The 18,323-nt window shown below is 40.5% G+C and overlaps 2 protein-coding genes across 5 annotated transcripts in view; both read left to right on the plus strand.

The window, feature by feature from the left end:
- Positions 1–9,928, plus strand: part of LOC147153120 (tumor necrosis factor receptor superfamily member 14-like) — a 32,308-nt gene extending 22,380 nt beyond the window's left edge. For all 4 annotated transcript variants that reach the window (XM_086024525.1, XM_086024514.1, XM_086024536.1 and 1 more), the window contains 4 exons: positions 4,391–4,546; positions 6,120–6,207; positions 6,301–6,446; positions 8,358–9,928. In XM_086024525.1, coding sequence (XP_085880651.1) covers positions 4,391–4,546; positions 6,120–6,207; positions 6,301–6,446; positions 8,358–8,467 — 500 coding nt within the window. In that variant the 3' untranslated portion in view covers positions 8,468–9,928. The remainder of the gene's footprint in view (positions 1–4,390; positions 4,547–6,119; positions 6,208–6,300; positions 6,447–8,357) is intronic.
- Positions 9,929–11,200: 1,272 nt separating this feature from the next.
- Positions 11,201–18,323, plus strand: part of LOC147153122 (protein kinase C zeta type-like) — a 64,357-nt gene continuing 57,234 nt past the window's right edge. Inside the window, exons 1-4 of the mRNA XM_086024561.1 lie at positions 11,201–12,118; positions 15,675–15,796; positions 17,272–17,361; positions 17,644–17,694. Of these exons, the coding sequence (XP_085880687.1) occupies positions 12,042–12,118; positions 15,675–15,796; positions 17,272–17,361; positions 17,644–17,694 (340 nt within the window). The 5' untranslated portion in view covers positions 11,201–12,041. The remainder of the gene's footprint in view (positions 12,119–15,674; positions 15,797–17,271; positions 17,362–17,643; positions 17,695–18,323) is intronic.

Here is an 18,323-nt window from a genome sequence, read left to right on the forward strand (position 1 = left end):
GCCAACTCTTGACTTCCTCTGTTGGGCGCTGTACGATGTCGGTGCACTGTGACAAATAGTGTTCAGTACTCTTGCAGAAGAGGCATAACTTCTTGGACTTTGGTGAACTGGTAGCAGAACGGTTTGCCTCTGTAGGATGACTGTCATCAGGTTTGCTGGTATCGGAGCCATGGTACACAGACACAGATTTTACTCGATGCTTAGAAGCGGGAGCATGTCTTTCCTTTTTGGATGCATGGAGCTCTCCGGGACGGTGGCGCTGTGCCATTTTAGCCGAAAGCCTTTGCGCTTCTGCCTTGACTTTCAGCCAGTTAGCGAGGTCCCTGAGGTTGTAAGGGTTGAGTTGGTTTGTGTTGAGACGGCCTTGTGATTGGAGGTGCTCTACAAAACTGTCTCTCATATGTTTTGGAAGCTTACTAAGCAGTCTGTCAACATGACCAGTCGACTTTGTTTCTGTAAAAGTATGTAGAATACTTTTGTTCGCTGCTGGGCAGTTTTAGACCATGAAAACAGAACAAAACAAGAATTTTGTAATCTATTAAGTGTTTTAGATTTTAGACGAAAATGTGCTTAAATTTAACAGACAGTTGGCTCTAACCGACTACCCCTCCCCCAGTGAGTCAGTTAAATCGAGGTTCCACTATATTGAGCACACTTAACATTTGCGATGTCGCCCTCAACTATTTTCTGAGCAGATTGGAGAAGAAAAAAAAAATTCTGACATTGGTCAACCTCGAATCTGTTTGTGTTTTAAAATTTTCAATGTAAAATAATGGAAATGTATAATTCCAGGGGCAAACAATCGCAGCCATAAAAGTATTATTAACTGTACAGATATCGTTTTAAGTAACATTTTAACACTCTTCATATCATGACATTGTTGCCCTCGAGCAACAGGGGATAGTAGGCTTTGGCCTTGAAGTAAATAAACCAACGTGATAAAATGGAAGCACAGTGCTCTGCTCATTGATGTAGACATCAGGATGTACAATCACTGTCTCAGGTGAAACTGCCACACTAGCTTCATCTTGCGAACAACCTACTGTATGTCTTTTCATCCCCCAGTATTTTGAAACAATGGTACATGTTAGATTCTATATGCCCATAGTAGGGCTGTGCAATTGCTTAAAATTCAATTACAATCACGATTATAACACTCCACGATTACAAAATTGTCATAATCATAAAAAAAAGATTATTAATATGCATTTATATCCAACGTTTGTTTACACAAGGAAATCATACTTGAATTTATACATTTACAATTTATACACCTTTTTATAATAACAAATTTTATACATTTTGTTTGGTCCAAAAGGAACTTACATAATTATAGTGTTTCAAAGAAATGCATTTGTCTTTATATTTTTAACGTTTAAACATGTTCTTGTTTTGTACCAAAAAATGATTGTTTGAAAAATCGTGATTTCAATTATTACGAAAAAGGATTGTGATGAATATTTTACTTCATATTCAAGCAGCCCTTAGCCCACAGTGTCCATATACTGTACAGCAAACCTCAAAGACATTCCGATCGGCTATCAAGATATACCTCATACCAGGCTGTAATACCTGGTGGCACAACTTGCAACTGAAGCTGGAGAACAGAGGAAAAGCCATCATTGTCCGACCTCCCTTATCCCCATGATGCACCGCCCCCAAATTTGTGTGTGAAAGTGCAGTCGACCAAAACAAAGTCCCTTCTCTTACGACTGTTTTTCAGGTCTTGCCCTCACAATTAAAGAATTTCAATCACTAGAACGTAACTCCTGCATAGAAATGTTCATAATCAGGCTGATCCTTTTCCGCATTGCATGTGCTGCCCTTTTTCCTCATGTACCTTCTGTCTTTCTGCATGTACAGTATTTGTCTTTTGGCATCGTCATTCAGTCCTCTACGTTCTCCTGCACGTCTGAGGCTCATCAGTCATGAACAGCTCCTACAGTCTAAAGATGCGTGCACAAATCATTCTATTCACAATCGTGGTATAAAATCAAGAACCTTATTACCAGTGTTACCAACATCATGATTAAACAAATCTCTGCCTCATTTCACATCTTTTACTTATGTTCAGGTACGACTGTCCTGTTCTGTGTGCGTCGTCTGATTTCATCTGGTCCCCATGGCCTTCCCTCATTTGTCGTCAGTTTAAATCATCACCCTAGGATCACAGAACCTACTCCTGCCCCAAGCTACAATTGTCTTATAATAACAGTAAACTCTTCAGTTTCATTTTTCACTTATTTGCACCCAGGGTACATACGAAAAAATGGTGACCATGTTTCCTCAAATAGTCACCACAATGTGCTTTTTTTTGCATGGCAAAAAATGGGATATCAGTGTGTGAAACAATTCTGTTGATCTACGGCAGGGGTCACCAACACCGGTCCTCGAGGGCATCTGTCCTGCAGGTTTGCAATCTCTCCCTGCTGTAACACACCTGTTAAAATGATCAGGATCGTTATCGGGCTTCTCAAGAGCTTGCTGATGAGCTGATCATTTTAACAGGTGTGTTACTGCAGGGAGAGATTGAAAACCTGCAGAACAGGTGCCCCCGAGGACCGGAGTTGGTGACCCCTGATCTACGGTGTTCGTGAAAAGGTTTTTGCCCTCTTTTCAAATTCATCCTTTTTTTTGCAGAATTTCCGCACGTTAAAGTTTAAGCTTATCAAACAAATGTTCACATCAGTCATCATCAGTTTGTGACCTCAAGCTGAAGTGCACTTCTGTTCTGCAGCAGGACAATGATCAAAAACACACTAGCAAGTCAACTTATCAGGACTTGAATTCAATTGAAATGCTTTGGCACCACCTTAAAAAATGCCTGTTCACGCCTCACAACCCTCCAATTTTGTTGAATTAATACAATTCTGCAAGGAAAAGTGGGCCAAAAGATAGCCACAGAGATGAGAATGACGCATTTGCAGTTACAAAAAAGGCTTGATTTCAGTTGTTCTGCTGAGAGTGGCCCAACCAGTTATTAGGTTTAGGCTACAAGTAATTTTTTTTAATATATGCTCAGCTAGCTTTGAATTTGAATGAATTTGAGTTTTTCTCAGTAAATAAAATCACCACTTAAACACATTTTATGTTTACTTGGGTTATCTTTGTCTGATATTTACATTTGTTTTATTATCTAAAGGCCTAGGTACAAACCGACGTCGGAGGTGGCGAAGCGTCGTGGCGTCTGAATGCGCCGTCTCATTGGTGTAGCGGCCGTCGTAGTGTCGTAACTCGTCAGTAAGCGTCTTGGAGGGGTTTACGCATGTTGAATCGGCGTCGCCAGTCGTGACATTTGGTCACTCTGATTGGCTGTTAGCTAGCAAATCAGCGCTCGGAGCACCAACGGGAAGTGACAAATGCGGATACACAGTGAACGCGCCTTCGCTGCCTTAATCTTCTTACAAGTACAAGAGCGAGGGTCGACAACGTAAGTATTTCACAATACCGTGTCAAGAACGTAATGGTTTACTTCGCGTGGGAGTTTATCGTGAGCGAAGAATATAGCTGAATTCATTGTTTACGTTTTTATAATCCGCCCCCGGCCAACAGCTTTCCGGTTGTATTTTTCTAACAATGAGAAATAGTGACTACCGCCGCTGATGGTATGGAAGGGTATTACATCTTGTGCATGCGCAGGTACTTTGATGGTCAGCGTCCGCTGTCTGTCGTTGCGGTGTATTCCTCCAGCGTGACGTGCCGACAGCCGGCCGGACGCCACAGGGAGTAAGCGTCTGTCACTGTTGGCCAACGTCGTTTTGGTCTATTTAGGCCTTAAAGCGGGTAAACTATTAGGGATGCAAAGGTATCAAAGTCGCACAGACCTTGTACTGTGAACCTTCCTGCAATCCTGTTAGGCTTCCTGCAATATCGTGAGTTTTCCCACGATATCACAAAAATTATTGTACCGTGCGATTGATTAAACCGCGAGGTTTAGATATCATTACAGCCCTAATGATACTATTAAGATATTTTTCGGAGGAAAACCAGGGTTAGCTTGATAAAAATGTAATATCGTCACGTCATTTACCACGGCATTATTGCAAAAATTTTGAAACCTAGATACGGCGATATTTACAATATTATCTCCCTAGAAATACTTCATCGCGGCACTGTATGATACTACGTCTAGTGGGTAGTTGACATGGTATTTCAGTCATTGAATGAATAAAAAATGAAATAACAAACAACAAAAATGAATAACAAAATTGCTGTTTGAAAAACATACAGTAAATTTGAATGTAGCGCACTGGGCAATATCGGAGTGCGAGAGTTTTCCTGGCGTGTAGCCTACCTTTTTCATATAACCTCACTGAACCTTGCATTATGTGTATGCTGGTTGTATGTTTTGTGTCCCTTTTTGATGTACTGTTGCTCACCATGGTTCTAGGATCTGGTCTTGGGATAAAGAGGATGTGTACCAGGGCGTCAGACGCAGTGTGTAAACCACTTGACGGCTTCTACTGCGTGGACCGTGTTGCGGACAGCTGTCTTCAAGCACAGAAACACACAGACTGTCGACCAGGACAATACATAAGACAAAAAGGTTAATTTCTCACTAGCTGCTTGTAGTTGTTCACAACTTCATGAAACAAAATGGCACTGCCTGCCAAGTTCTTGTTTCTAAAGTTTGCTGTCAGGACTCACTCTATACTCAACAACTTTTAAAACGCTGGGATATTGTTCAATAGCTATCGGATTCAGAATCATTGTATACAATCCTACGAAATTTGAGGTACTATTCCTTGCTGTTTGGTGGAAGTCACCTCGCATTACTTGGCCTATACCATCCCTACGGTGAAGATGATTTCCAGCAGCAATGTACAGACATCAAGGATGAAATTCTGCTCCAGAGTGCTTTTGACCTCACTTTGGGGTAATGGTTCATCTTTCTGCAGGACAACGACCCTAAGCACAAAGTCAAGATAAGATATTTGTGAGAATGTCCTTGAGTGGCCCAGCCAGAACTCAGACTTGAGCATCTCTAAGGAGACCTGAAAATGGCTGTGTACTGAAATTTCCCATCCAACCTGATGGAGCTTGAGAGGTGGTGCAAAAAAGAATGGGCGGAAATGCCCAAAGATAGGTGTCCCAAGCTTGTGCAATCATATGAAAAAAAAAAAAAGGGGAAGTCAACTCAAACATATTTATTTCCAGAATATGTTCTATGCAGGCCCACTAGTTGAAATACGGCATTCTGATTAATATTGCGTTTGTGGAATATAAGTTAAGCAGCAAAATGATCCAATCACAGCTCACCTGTTTTCTGAAGCTGAGCCATGATTTTTCGTTATCTGCGCCCTGAGCAACGTTGATGCCATCTTCAGTCGACAGAAGTGACAAAATAGTCGTTCCCTGAGCTAGCGAAAAATGGGTGGATTTCTCATATTCCACAAACACAATATTAATCAGAATGCAGTGTTTAGACTAGTGGGCCTGCATAGAATATATTCTGGAAAAATCTATGTTTAGGTTGACTTCCCTTTGAAGGCTGTAATTGGTGGCCAAAATGTATGTACAAAGTGTTGAGAAAAGGCTGTGACTACTTATGTCCATATGATTTCAGAATTTTTCATTTATCATAGATTTGAGGGAAAAAAAACACTTTCATGTTATCATTATCATGTGTGTATGAATTACTCTTAATTACCAGTCCCATGTTCAGTGGGAGTCATTATTTCAGTCTGTAAAATCTTGGCCCGTGGGTTTGGGGTCAGTTCAAACCCAAGTAATGACAATGTGCCCTCGCCTCTTGCCAGGCGAAATACCTGAGAAATAGGGGTGGAGCCACATTGACAGACTGCCCGCCCAGTGAGACTCCTGAAAAAAAAAATACTTTAAAATTTTTAGTCAGTAATAAAATTATTTTTGAATTTGTGTTTTTTTTTTTTTTAATTTTGTTGAATATTAAGAATAATATAATTGTGGTTGTCTAAGGAAGATCTGAACTTCATATTATTCAGATTGTCATTTTACTTGAATATATGATGTGTCGGTACAGTGCGAGAAATATTCAGGCCCACCCTGATTTTTCAAGACCCACCCATTAGCCACCTTCTGGCTCCGCCCCTGTTGAGAACCCATGTAATTATTTATAACAACGTAATTTACATTTACAGGAACACCATTTGCAGACACTGTATGTAAAGACTGCATTGGTGAAACCTTTTCAAATGGAAGTTTTACATTTTGTCAGCCACACACAAAGTAAGTGAAGCTTCACATCAACTTCCTGATTTGTTGTAGCACAGATTTCACTGTGTCTTCAATTGTTTTTGAAACATATATCTGTCATTTCAGATGTGAATCCAAAAATCTCCTCATAAAACCGGGGACTGCGTCAACTGATGCTGAATGTGGACAAAGAAAAAATCATGTTTGCTTTATAATTGTCGTCATTTGGATTTTGTGTGTTTCAGCTGCTGGAGTTTGCTATCATACCAGAAGTAGGTGGTAACAAAGCAGTATGTTATGTCATGTCATAAAAAAAAATAGTCTGTGTTTTTGCTCATTTGAAGTGTCCTTGGCTTTTTTACCAGATCCAGCTCCTTGACCAGATGTATTCTTTCACGCTTTGCAAGGCACATATTCCACATTGGGAAAAAATTTCACAGAGCATCACTTAGCAAAACGATTCATAAAAAGTGTCTCTACAGCAGTAATTGTCAACCAGTGTGCCGTGAGAAATCATCAGGTGTGCCGCGGAAAATTATCCAACGTCAATTATTTTGACCCCCAAAAATTGTAATCAAAAAAACTGTTTTGTTCATTTATTTATCAGAGCTGGGCATTCCACCTATGTGAGGGACCGGTCAGCCTATCCGCCTATGACGGACGCCCATTTTGTAGGCGATAAACACGAAGCATAATCAGAAGCCCATTTTTTCCCCGTCTATGTAATCATCTATTTTGATAGAAATTCCAGTAGACGACTTAAATCAAGACACGGGAATGGACACTTTATTCTCCAAACTTGATGGGTTGTTCCTAAAAAAGAAAAGGACAGAATATAGGGGCTTAAAGCGGAAGTCAACCCTAACATATTTTTTCAAGACTATATTCGCAAAAGGCCCACTTGTTGAAACACAGCATTCTGATTAATTTTGCGTTTGTGGAATATGAGTTAAGCAGCAAAATGCACTTGTTTTTAGCCATCTCTGGGGGCGGCCTTTTGGTCTTCTGTCAACTGAAAATGACACAACTGCTCACAACGACCAATCACGGCTGACCTGTTTGCTGAATCTCAGCCATGATTGGTCGTCGACAGAAGACAAAATGGCCGCGCCCAGAGATGGCTAAAAATGAATTGCATTTTGCTTAACGTTTATTCCACAAATTCAATATTTATCAGAATGCCCTGTTTCAACTAGTGGGCTTGCATAGAACATATTCTTGAAAAAAAAAAATGATTGCGTTGACTTCCACTTTAAGGCAACTGCTGCATTGCATCACGTGTCCTACGCGTAGTGCTGTGCGACATGTTGGCGACAGTTCTGCAACACATGCCGTGCACACGTCCAGAAATTGTTGCAGCGTATACGGCGCCGCACGCATTCTCGCTCGTGATTGGTCCGTTATGTCACGTTGTGATGACGTAAACCTTTTCCCAATGGCCAGGGATCGAACCCACAACCTCTGGGTTGGGAGACGACCACCCTACCACGGAGCCTTGCCTCCCCCATAATCTAGGGAAAGAACATTTGATTGTTTTGCCTGTTACTATACACGGTTGGCATGAAAGTTGATTTTTTTTACTGGAAAATATATATTCTTGTCAATAATTTCCAATGGATAATTTCGCACAGCACACCTCACTCTGATCTTGATCTCTCACGGCACACTAATGTGCCATGTTGGGAATCAGTAATTTTCTGTAATTAAGACTGTGTAGATTAACAGGCATCCAGGTCATAGAACTCAAAAAATGTTGAATCAAGGCAAGGGGACTCCTCTGTGTTGTTGATGAAAACCAAAAGGCTTCTTCAGTACCGGACTTCTGAACACTACACTATTGGCTACGAGCCCCACTAAACAAATCTGTCTGCATCAGTAGACCAACGTTTTTGAAACTGAGAGCTACTTCATGGGTACAGATTCATTTGAAGGGTTACCAGTTTGACTTCTGAAATATTCATTCATTCATTCATTATCCATACCGCTTATCCTCACAAGGGTCGCGGGCATGCTGGAGCCTATCCCAGCTGTCTTTGGGCAGTAGGCGGGGGACACCCTGAATTGGTTGCCAGCCAATCGCAGGGCACACAGAGACAAACATCCGCACTCACAATCACACCTAGGGGCAATTTAGATAGTCCAATCAACTTACCATGCATGTGTTTGTTTTTTTTGGAATGTAGGAGGAAACTGGAGTACCCGGAGGAAACCCACGCAGGCACGGGGTGAACATGCAAACTCCACACAGCCCCCTGCCGGAGCCGTGATCAAACCCACGACCTCTGAACTGTGAGGCGGACGTGCTGCCACTTCTGAAATAACTTTCAATCAATCAATCACATTTTATTTATATAGCACTTTTCATACATAAAAATGCAACTCAAAGTGCTTTAAAACATTCAAAGCAAAACATAGAATTATCTTCAATCAAAAGAAAAGATAAATTATTTAAAAGTTGTTGAAAGCCAAACTAAAAAGGTGTGTCTTGAGCTTCCTCTTAAAAATATCAACAGTCTCTGCAGACCTGACATCCTCTGGCAGGCTATTCCAAAGGTGAGGACCAAAATGGCTGAATGCAGCCTCGCCATGCATTTTGGTCCTCACCCTTGGAATAAATAAAAGGCCGGCGCCAGAGGACCTCAGGATCCGCGAGGGCTGGTATGATAAAAGCAAATCAGATAAATAAGATGGCCCAAGACCATTAACACATTTATAAACTAATAAAAGTACTTTAAAATCGATCCTGAAGCACACAGGGAGCCAATGCAGCAATTTCAAAACTGGCGTAATGTGCTCCCGCCCTCTGGTTCTCGTCAGCACCCGAGCGGCTGAATTCTGCAGTAGTTGCAGTGGTGAAATGCTCTTTTTCGGGAGGCCAGAGAGCAGGGCATTACAGTAATCTAAACGACAGGAAATAAAGGCATGCATCAGCACTTCCGTGTTAGCCTGAGAGAGAAACGGGCGGACTCTGGCGATATTCTTAAGGTGATAAAAACCAATCTTGGTTACATTTTTAATATGAGGAATAAAACTGAGCTCAGAGTCAAAAATGACGCCAAGGTTCTTCACACAGTGTGAGGGATTAAAAATGTGTAGTTTTGGTAAAAGCTTCTCTCTCTGACCTTCGGGACCGATAACTAAAACCTCAGTCTTGTCCTCATTGAGCTGTAGGAAATTATCTGCCATCCATGACTTGATATCTAAAATGCAATTTAAAAGGGTATCAATGGGTCCTGTGTCATCAGGAGACACGGCAATATACAGCTGCGTGTCATCTTTTCTTTTGATTGAAGATAATTCTATGTTTTGCTTTGAATGTTTTAAAGCACTTTGAGTTGCATTCTTATGTATGAAAAGTGCTATATAAATAAAATGTGATTGATTGATTGATTGATCAGCATAGCTGTGAAAGCTGATGCCGTGTCCCCTGATGACATCCCCGAGGGGAAGCATATAAAGATTAAAAAGTAAGGGGCCTAAAATCGAACCTTGAGGAACCCCACATTTAATTTCATGAGTTTTAGAGGAACAAGTATCCATACTTACAAAGAAATATCGGTCTGTGAGATAGGAATAAAACCAGTCAAAAACAGTACCAGAGATGCCCACTAGATTTTTAAGTCTATTTAATAAAATTTGGTGATCTACTGTATCAAAAGCAGCGCTTAGTGTCCTTGCATCAACCAGGGCAAAACTTTCCAGTGTTTCCTCATGTAAATATGATTGTCCGGGTTTATTAAAACTTGTGTTTTGACGGGCTAAAAGACTGGATCTTATGTCATCGATTTTACTTCTGAAGTGGTCTGCAAAGTCCTCACAGAGAGCATCTGTTGGTCTCTGTGGGGACTTATTAAAATCAGAACTAGTTAAAAGTTCAAAGGTGGAGAAGAGAACCCTGGGGTTGTTTTTATTGACTGTAATGAGGTTTGAGAAATAGGAAGATCTTGCCAGTTTTACTGTTTTATTGTAAGATTTCAGTTGTTCGCATAAAATTTCATAGTGTACTGTAAGTTTACTTTTTCTCCACCTCCTCTCTGCACTCCTGCATTTTCTCTTTGATATTTTGATAGCATTGTTTCTCCACGGGGGTACAGTCTTTGTTTTTGTTGTTTTAATTAAAAGTGGAGCTACTGAATCTAATGATGATTTAAGATGTAGGTTAAAATTGTCAACAATAAGATCACAGGGTGCAGGTAAAATGTCAGCAGGAGTGTTTTTTAAGATCTCGATAAAATTTGCTGCCACCTCAGAAGATAGGTAGCGTTTCTTCACTGTTCTGACCGGGACTGCTAGATGGTTAAAACTGGCGATGTTAAAATAGACACAGTAGTGGTCTGACACTGCCAAGTCAACAACAGAGGACACACCAGCAGACAAGCCATAGGTTATAACCAAATCCAGGGTGTGTCCTCTGTTGTGAGTTGGCTGCAAGACGTGCTGTTTAAAATCCAAGCAGTTTAAAAGGTTTGAAAAATCTCTGGATAGTGGGTCCGAGATGTTGTCCATGTGTATATTAAAATCGCCAGTTATGTCACCGGCGGACCCGCCCAACATGGGGTTCCCGGCCGAGGTCGTCGCCGTGGGTGGCGGGGAATCCGAGGGAGCCCCTGGGAGCACAGCCCCAGCGTCGGACGCAGCAGTCGGTGTCTCCGACTGCTGTAGTGCAGTGATGGGAACAGGAGACTCACTCGCCAGGGCGGCGAACCGATTCCCCAGGACCAGTTGGGGGCGGTGGGGTTGCTCCCCGGCCCTCCGGCCGCGGGACACCACCTTGACCCAGGTGTCACTCTGCAACGGTGTCGAGCAGGATGGCCCCGGGCAGGCAATTGGATCCCACTTCGCCGTGTCCGAGAGGCCAGCCGCCTCAGCCGTCATTGTCGCCGACAGGATTTCACGAGCGCGCCTTCTCATGACCACCGCGGAGAGTTCGGGGAAACGGGTCGCGAAGCAAGAGATGACCGATTCCTTCTCATGGAGCTCCTCTGAGAGACGACGAATATCCCTTCTTAGGTCAGAAATTGTCTTATTTGCCTTCTCCAGCAGGCCATTGTGTTCGTCGCTGTCGTCTGAAGGCATTTTAATACACTAGCTCCAAGCTAGCCCCAAGCTAGCCCGTTTCCGTCTCACGCTAGCTGTATGCTAGTCCGCGAGATCAAGCGACCCAGAGATTAACAAAAATTTAAATAAATAAAAAATAAGATAAAAATAGTCTCCAAAAATTAAAAAGAGTAAAAACGCAACGCGCAGGTGAGGTAGATTCGAAGGCGAAAGTGCAGAAGTGCAATCGATACCATCCACGTCCAAACTCTGACGTGGCAGGAGAAACGCAAACGCAAACTTTGCTCAAATTTCCTTTCATTTAACAAATACAGAGAAATGCATTCAATAAAAGGTCCAAATCTTTGTTGTAATCGGGTTAATCACTGTTGAATAGCTGTTACAGGCTTAGTTTGGAACGTAAAAATAGGGCTAGTGACAAGTAGTGAGTTTGTCTGCCGTAACCATAGAGAACTAGGAAATTGTCAAGTTGTTTTAGCTGGCCATTTAATGACCAAACCTATAGAGTTCACTTCAAATTAAAAGTACAAACAATAATTCCGCGCAGGTTTTCACTTCCCTCACGTGCATATATTTTATTTTGAAAGGTACAGCTGGAACTTAAGAGTTATTGAGGAAAACTTGACTTCTGCGCCTGCGTTACTCCGAATGTTATCTGTAGTCAAGAAACTTCCAAGTCGCACACGCGAAGTTTACCTTCCATTGTGAAACGAAAAAAACGGATATTTATCATCGAAATTGATCGGGCGGTGGTTCACGACTGAAAGTGGTTTGAATTTGCCTTCTGGGGGGACTGACAAAACTATATAATGCATATGCTAGCCTCAAACGGATCCGTAATGGACCTGGAGTCGGAGTCGGTGAAAGTTAAAGCGCATTACTGTGGGTAAGTGACAAGCAAAAACTAATGGCAATGTGGAAAAGCTAATATCATCCATTAGGTAGCGGTCCGGCAACAATGGGGAAACACCTGTCGAACAGAGACGAATGGTAGGCCGTATGGAGAGCTTCTGTTCTGAGGTTTCAGCAAGTGTAATGTGGATGGAAGAAGCATGAATTTGCTACCACTTATGTTTTTTTCTACTTGTTTGGATCCAACACTTTGCCAAATGCCCTTTGTTGTGATTGGGGTACGTGTCGCCTCAGGAACGACTGTACTATACTGTAATTATATTCTCAAGACACTTATTGATCATACTTGGTTTAGTAGGTTGTTTTTGGCCACCAATCATACGTCTTTTCGATCACTAACCTTGCGAGAAAAGGAAAGTGTTGCAAGGCATGACTGACAGGAATGCATGTGGATAATTTAAGATTGACACAGACACACCCTCCCTTGTTAAAGGGATGCCATGTCCATCTAAGAGAAGAGGTTTGCAAAAGAAGTACTAATGTGCCAGGAACTATCAAAACTGAAAGTGCAAATATGCGAATTATTGCAATATAGTTGCTATATAGTACACGTCAGTTATATGCATATTCTGCTGAGATGATTGTGCAGTATACGGTACAGTTATGCCGATATTGACAATTGCCCAATATTATGCTTGTCCAAGTGGCGTTGCCAGAAAACGCACGATGAAAAAAACCTCCCTTTCTAAAGTGGTGTACAAACCAAGCTTTTAATAGTTTTGGATTTTTCATTGTGGTTAGTTTTCATGTCGTTTTGACTTTTTTTTTTAATTTAGTCAAAAGTTTTAAGAGCAGGTTTGTTAGTTTTAATTCGTTTTTTTAAATGCTTTAAATTTAATTGTATTAGTTTTAGTATTACCATAGTTTTTTTTTTAAATATATTGCATATTTGTCGACCGTAAGATAAAAAAGGTGACCAAGTACTGTGTAGTAAATAAATAAACTTCAATTCTCAAACGATTGCATCTTCATACAGCAATATTGAAATAAGTACATTTTAAAATGACCCTGAAAGCTCAAGTATGACATTAGTTGACAAAGATGAAAACGAACAACATTTTCATTCTAATTATAGTTTGTTTTTACAATCGTAAGATAAAGGTTTACTTTTTCTTTGTTCTTTTCAAACATTTTTCTTTTATTTTGTTCACACCACGGAAATCATTTTTCTGTTTTAGTGTTAGTTATTTCATTAGTTTTCGTTTGATATATTAACCTTGGTACACATGTACCCTTAATCAAGCCTAAGCCGGTTTTCAGTGTTTCGAAAATATTTTCCTGAGCGATTATCATGTGGGGTGATTTTCTTATGTTATTCCCCCCCCCCCCCCCCCCCAACAGCCTCCTCAATTGGCTCGGAAAATGGTCCGGGCGGACATTCATAAATGTAAAACCTGTGCAATATTTACAATTGTAAATCCTTATGTGTTCAATTAACACAGTGGTCAGCAGATCCACAGACTTAATCATTGTGATGCATTTTCAACTGACACCTGGTTTGGTAGTGGAGACTCAGGAATGTTGGACCTATAGTTATGTTTGTAGTTTGCTGTTGGTCATCTTGAGTGGACCAGACATGATAAGAGCAGACACACACACATGACAATTTTTTGTTGCCGTCATCATAGGTGGGGTTCCTTTATTAAAATAATAACAAAAAACGGTTAGGATGTTAAAAGTCAGAAATGTGTGTGTTGCATAGGTGCAGAAAGCTTAGTTTGTTGGAAGAGGTATTTGGAGGCAGTTGTCTTTGAAAAAGTGTTATCCCCAAAATATTAAGGAAGAGCAACTATATAAACTCACATGCACCATATTTTCTATTACTTTTTGGAAAAACAAATTGACAATTTGAAATGTGGAATTCCAGGTGGAATAGGATAAAATCAAACATACTTCTTGATGGAAAATAACAAATTTATTGATCAAAATTGCTGCGACAATGTGAAACTGATATACATTTTTAGTAAAAAAAAAGAAAAAACCAATACACTACCAATTGCCTTTACAGTGTACCAAAAAAAAATATATATATATATTATACTATATTATATTATATTATATTATATTATATTATATTATATTATATTATATTATATTATATATATAATATATATATATTATATAATATATATAATATCTCTAAATCACTGCTTGCTGTCAAGTAGCCCCAGAAGAGTAGTTGATCTGGAAGTGAAAAAATAAATCTGCCTTATAGGGATCAAAGATCAAACTTGTCGATAGCTATGCCTGTTACGCTCTTCTGCATGACAAATACCTCGGAGCGTTGCACACCCTGGAGCATACACAGTACACTCAACGCCAGTGCAAGGGTTACATTCTTGCAACTGCTCTACTACTTAGAATTGCAGATACTTTTGGTTCGCAAAACACAAGTGCACATGCGACCTTCAACTGCTTTGAGTATGAGTCTCACTCAACTTAACACTGCCAAGAAGTGATCAGAGAGTATGGGAAGGTTACCGTATTTTCCGGACTACTACTACTTTTTTCCTAGGTTTGGAACCGTGCAGGTTATATAAATTCTGTGGATTTTTCTTCCACTCCTAGGGGTGCTCTAACCGGAATTAGAATCAAAACTAAGAAAAAAATCAATGCAATGAAACTTTTGCTTTAGCAGATAGAACACGGGCAAAAATTGCAAAGTGTTCATTATTTTCAAATCCTCCCTCGTTCATCATGGAAGCTGTTATATTGATGACACCATTAACAGAATGTGACTGCAGGTGGAGGAGTTCAACAGGCGAGGGCGCTATGCGCTAGGTTATGCATTAAGTGGTATGCGGAAGTAGAGCAATGAAAACTGGACGTTAACTGACAGACTGGAGTGGGTTCACTTATTAAAGCGGAAGTCAACTCAAACATATTTTTTAAGAATATGTTCTATGCAGGCCCACTAGTTGAAACACAGCAGGATTTTTTTTTCGGAAAGTTTAGTCAGACTCGCCGTCGGACGGCCGTTTAAAATTACAGGCGGACCGGCGTATAGACGAGTACTAGCCACGTTGCAGAGGGATGACGAATAACTGACGCTGAAATTTTTAGCAAGATGCCCAGCTCTGGAAACCGCGCTGCTGCACGCAAGCGTAGCGTCAATGAATCTATGGTGAGACGTTGGAGGCGGCAGAGGGAAGTGAAATTAAGATACGTACTGGTTATTTTCTCTTCTGTTCCGTTTTAATCAGCAAAGTTGCTGCCGTGTGAAAAGGCACCATTAGGAAAGAATCTGTTCAGGTACATACATGTACATTTACAGTTCAAAATCGTTCTGTAAATGCAGTAACTATCTAATTTTTCAACATAGATAGGTGCGGTTATAAACCGGTTGCGGCTTACATATCGTTTTTTCTTGTTTTTTTTTTAAAATAGTGTGGATGCGGCTTATATAAAGGTGCGGCTTATTGTCCGGAAAATACGGTACTTCAAAATCAGTCTTTGTGACCTCTGCTCTACTCAAACAAGTGAGCCAACCACAAGTGTGTGTGTTTGCGTTTGTGTGTGCATGCATTCAGAGACATGTTGATCACAGACCTGGCTGCCACTTTAACTTTCGTGGAGCTTTGTGAGGAGGTGAGAGCCATGTGCAGCCTTACCAGACAGCAGCCCATCACACTCAAGTGGATTGATGATGAAGGTGAGTATGCCTTGCAGTCAAATAGTGTCGCCATATTTGACGTACAGGAAGTGCAGTGATCTTAGTGTCACTTCATTGTCCAAAAAGTATGCCCGTCATATTACATAACGGAGTGCACGCACAGGCACATTATCTCAAGCATTTTGTTTGTGTATATACATTTCTACAATCGTCCCAGTACCCTGTGACAAGGTGGGTTGTTTACAAAGTACTTTTTTATTTTATTTTGTAGTGCCAATTTTCATACACTATTCTCAAATAAGTGAAATACAAGGACCTAAAACATAGATGTTGGATATTATGTATGACATAACATGTCATGTTTCATGTCGTCAGGATGCACGGCGACGTAGCACTGTGCGAAAAGAAAAAAACAAAGAACCCAACTTCAGTACTATTAGACAAGAGTAGGATATTTAAAGTGCAAGTCAACCCAAACTTGTTCTTTACAAGAATATGTTATATGTAGGCCCACTAGTTGAAACAGGGCATTCGGATTAACATTGCATTTGTGGAATATGAGTTAAGCAGTATTATCCACCCGTTTTTGTCCATTTCAGAGGGTGGCCATTTTGCCACTTGCTGTTGACTCAAAATGACATCACATTTGCTCAGGGCTCCGCTAATGACCAATCATGGCTCAGCTTCTGAAAACAGGTGAGCTGTGATTGGTCATTACCCGAGCACTGAGCAACTGTGATGTCATTTTAAGTTGACCGAAGTGACAAAATGGCCACCCCCTGAGATGGCTAAAAATGGGTGGATTTTGCTGTTTAACTCATATTCCACAAACGCAATATTAATCAGAATGCCTATTGTATTTTATGGTATTGTATAATACTGAGAACGTGGCTGAAGAGGTACCATTTGTTTTATTAAATTAGCAAACATTTTCTCGAGCATGCCACTATTGTAAATTAGCACATTTTCACACCACCCCTCGCTCTGACAAAACATCTTTGCTTCATATTACCACTGCAATTCATTTGAGGAATTTGCATTCATTTAAAAAATGTTATACTTTGCCAAAAACATCTCAAAAAATCTATGGGAAAAAAACTAAGGAATTTTAAAGCAACACTACCTCTACAGTGGAGTGATCATATTTCCAAACAAATCTGAATTAAAAAAAAAACAATTATTAAAATGCATATTCGGCTAGCCTGTGCAGGGCCTCACAATCTCATTCAAGCTCAGAATTTGACAAATCAACTGCAGTAGTTTTTTAGAAGGTATCAAGCCTCCATTGGTTTACAAATTTTGACATGATTCTCACTTTTTCCACAATGAAAAAAAAAAAAGAGAGCTTTGTGAAATTACCAATTACAGTGAGAGAAGAAAAATGATCCCCAATAGTTTGTAGAAGGTAGACTGACGACTCCAAATGCTAAACCACTGAAAACAAACTGTCTAACCTTGATGCCCAGCAAGATTTAGACGCGATTCAGATTCACTTTTCGTGTGAATGTTCGCAGGAGACCCTTGTACCATCTCATCTCCGCTGGAGCTCGAGGAGGCATTTCGTATTTACAATCGAAGCAAAAGATCCGGACTGCTGTTGCATGGTAAGTTAACTGCAAAGTTAGACGATTGGAACCTCCCTAAATGAACAGCTCACACACCATTTACAGTATGTCATATCTAGCGTTTAAAAATCAGTAATATACTGTTTTTCTGGCAGTCAGTCGTTAGTCATGGTTTCATTTTCTTATTCTTTTAGCGTGAACCTGAAATCCATCCAGATTTTCATAATGGTTTCAACTTCCATTACGATGCACATCGGTTGGGTTGATGAAGAGGACAGTCAAATGCTTACTTTCTCGTTCACTCTGCTTTTCTACACGCAGTCTTCCCAAGTATTCCGGAGCGACCTGGAATGCCATGCCCTGGAGAGGACAGTGAGTTGAAAATCTTTTATCTTTTCTTAGCTGAGCTTGTTCATGAAAATGTGGTCCAAACTAAGATAAGAAGGCCTTTATTGATCCCACAGTGGGGAAATTTTCTTTCTTTTTTTTTTTTTTTTAAGATTACATACAGTTTATACAGCTGTGGTTTATTTTAAGGCATGGATGTCAGATGAATTGGAGGCTTTTTATTATTTCAAGTGTTCTTTTTCCACGGTTGAATGATCACACAACATACTATAAATCAATGAATTTGAAATGTGGTCAAATAGCCAGCCAGATTCATGCCAGAAACGTGGTGGGGGTTACAAACAATAGCCTGGTCTAAATGAAACTTGAAATTCATGCCCTTGAGCTATATATGTTTGTAAATGACCACAACGCTATAATGCATGCGTAAGCAGGGGAAATATTAATAGTTCCTTTTCAGTGACAGCAGCAATTACAGCATTCTGATTGTCATGCTGTTATGTTACACACTACACCTCTGCCACATCACGAAGGCTACATTTTGTCAGCTATTAAGCAATAAGATCCGTTTAACACCTAAATTTGGGGCCTTTCTGTGTAAAGTTTGCATTTCCTTCCCATCCCTGTGCGGGTTTTCTCCGGGTGCTCTGGCC

The sequence above is a fragment of the Filicampus tigris genome, chromosome 1, assembly GCF_054856515.1.
Source record: "Filicampus tigris isolate MCC_2025a chromosome 1, RoL_Ftig_1.0, whole genome shotgun sequence".
In the NCBI taxonomy this organism is placed as follows: Eukaryota; Metazoa; Chordata; class Actinopteri; order Syngnathiformes; family Syngnathidae; genus Filicampus; species Filicampus tigris.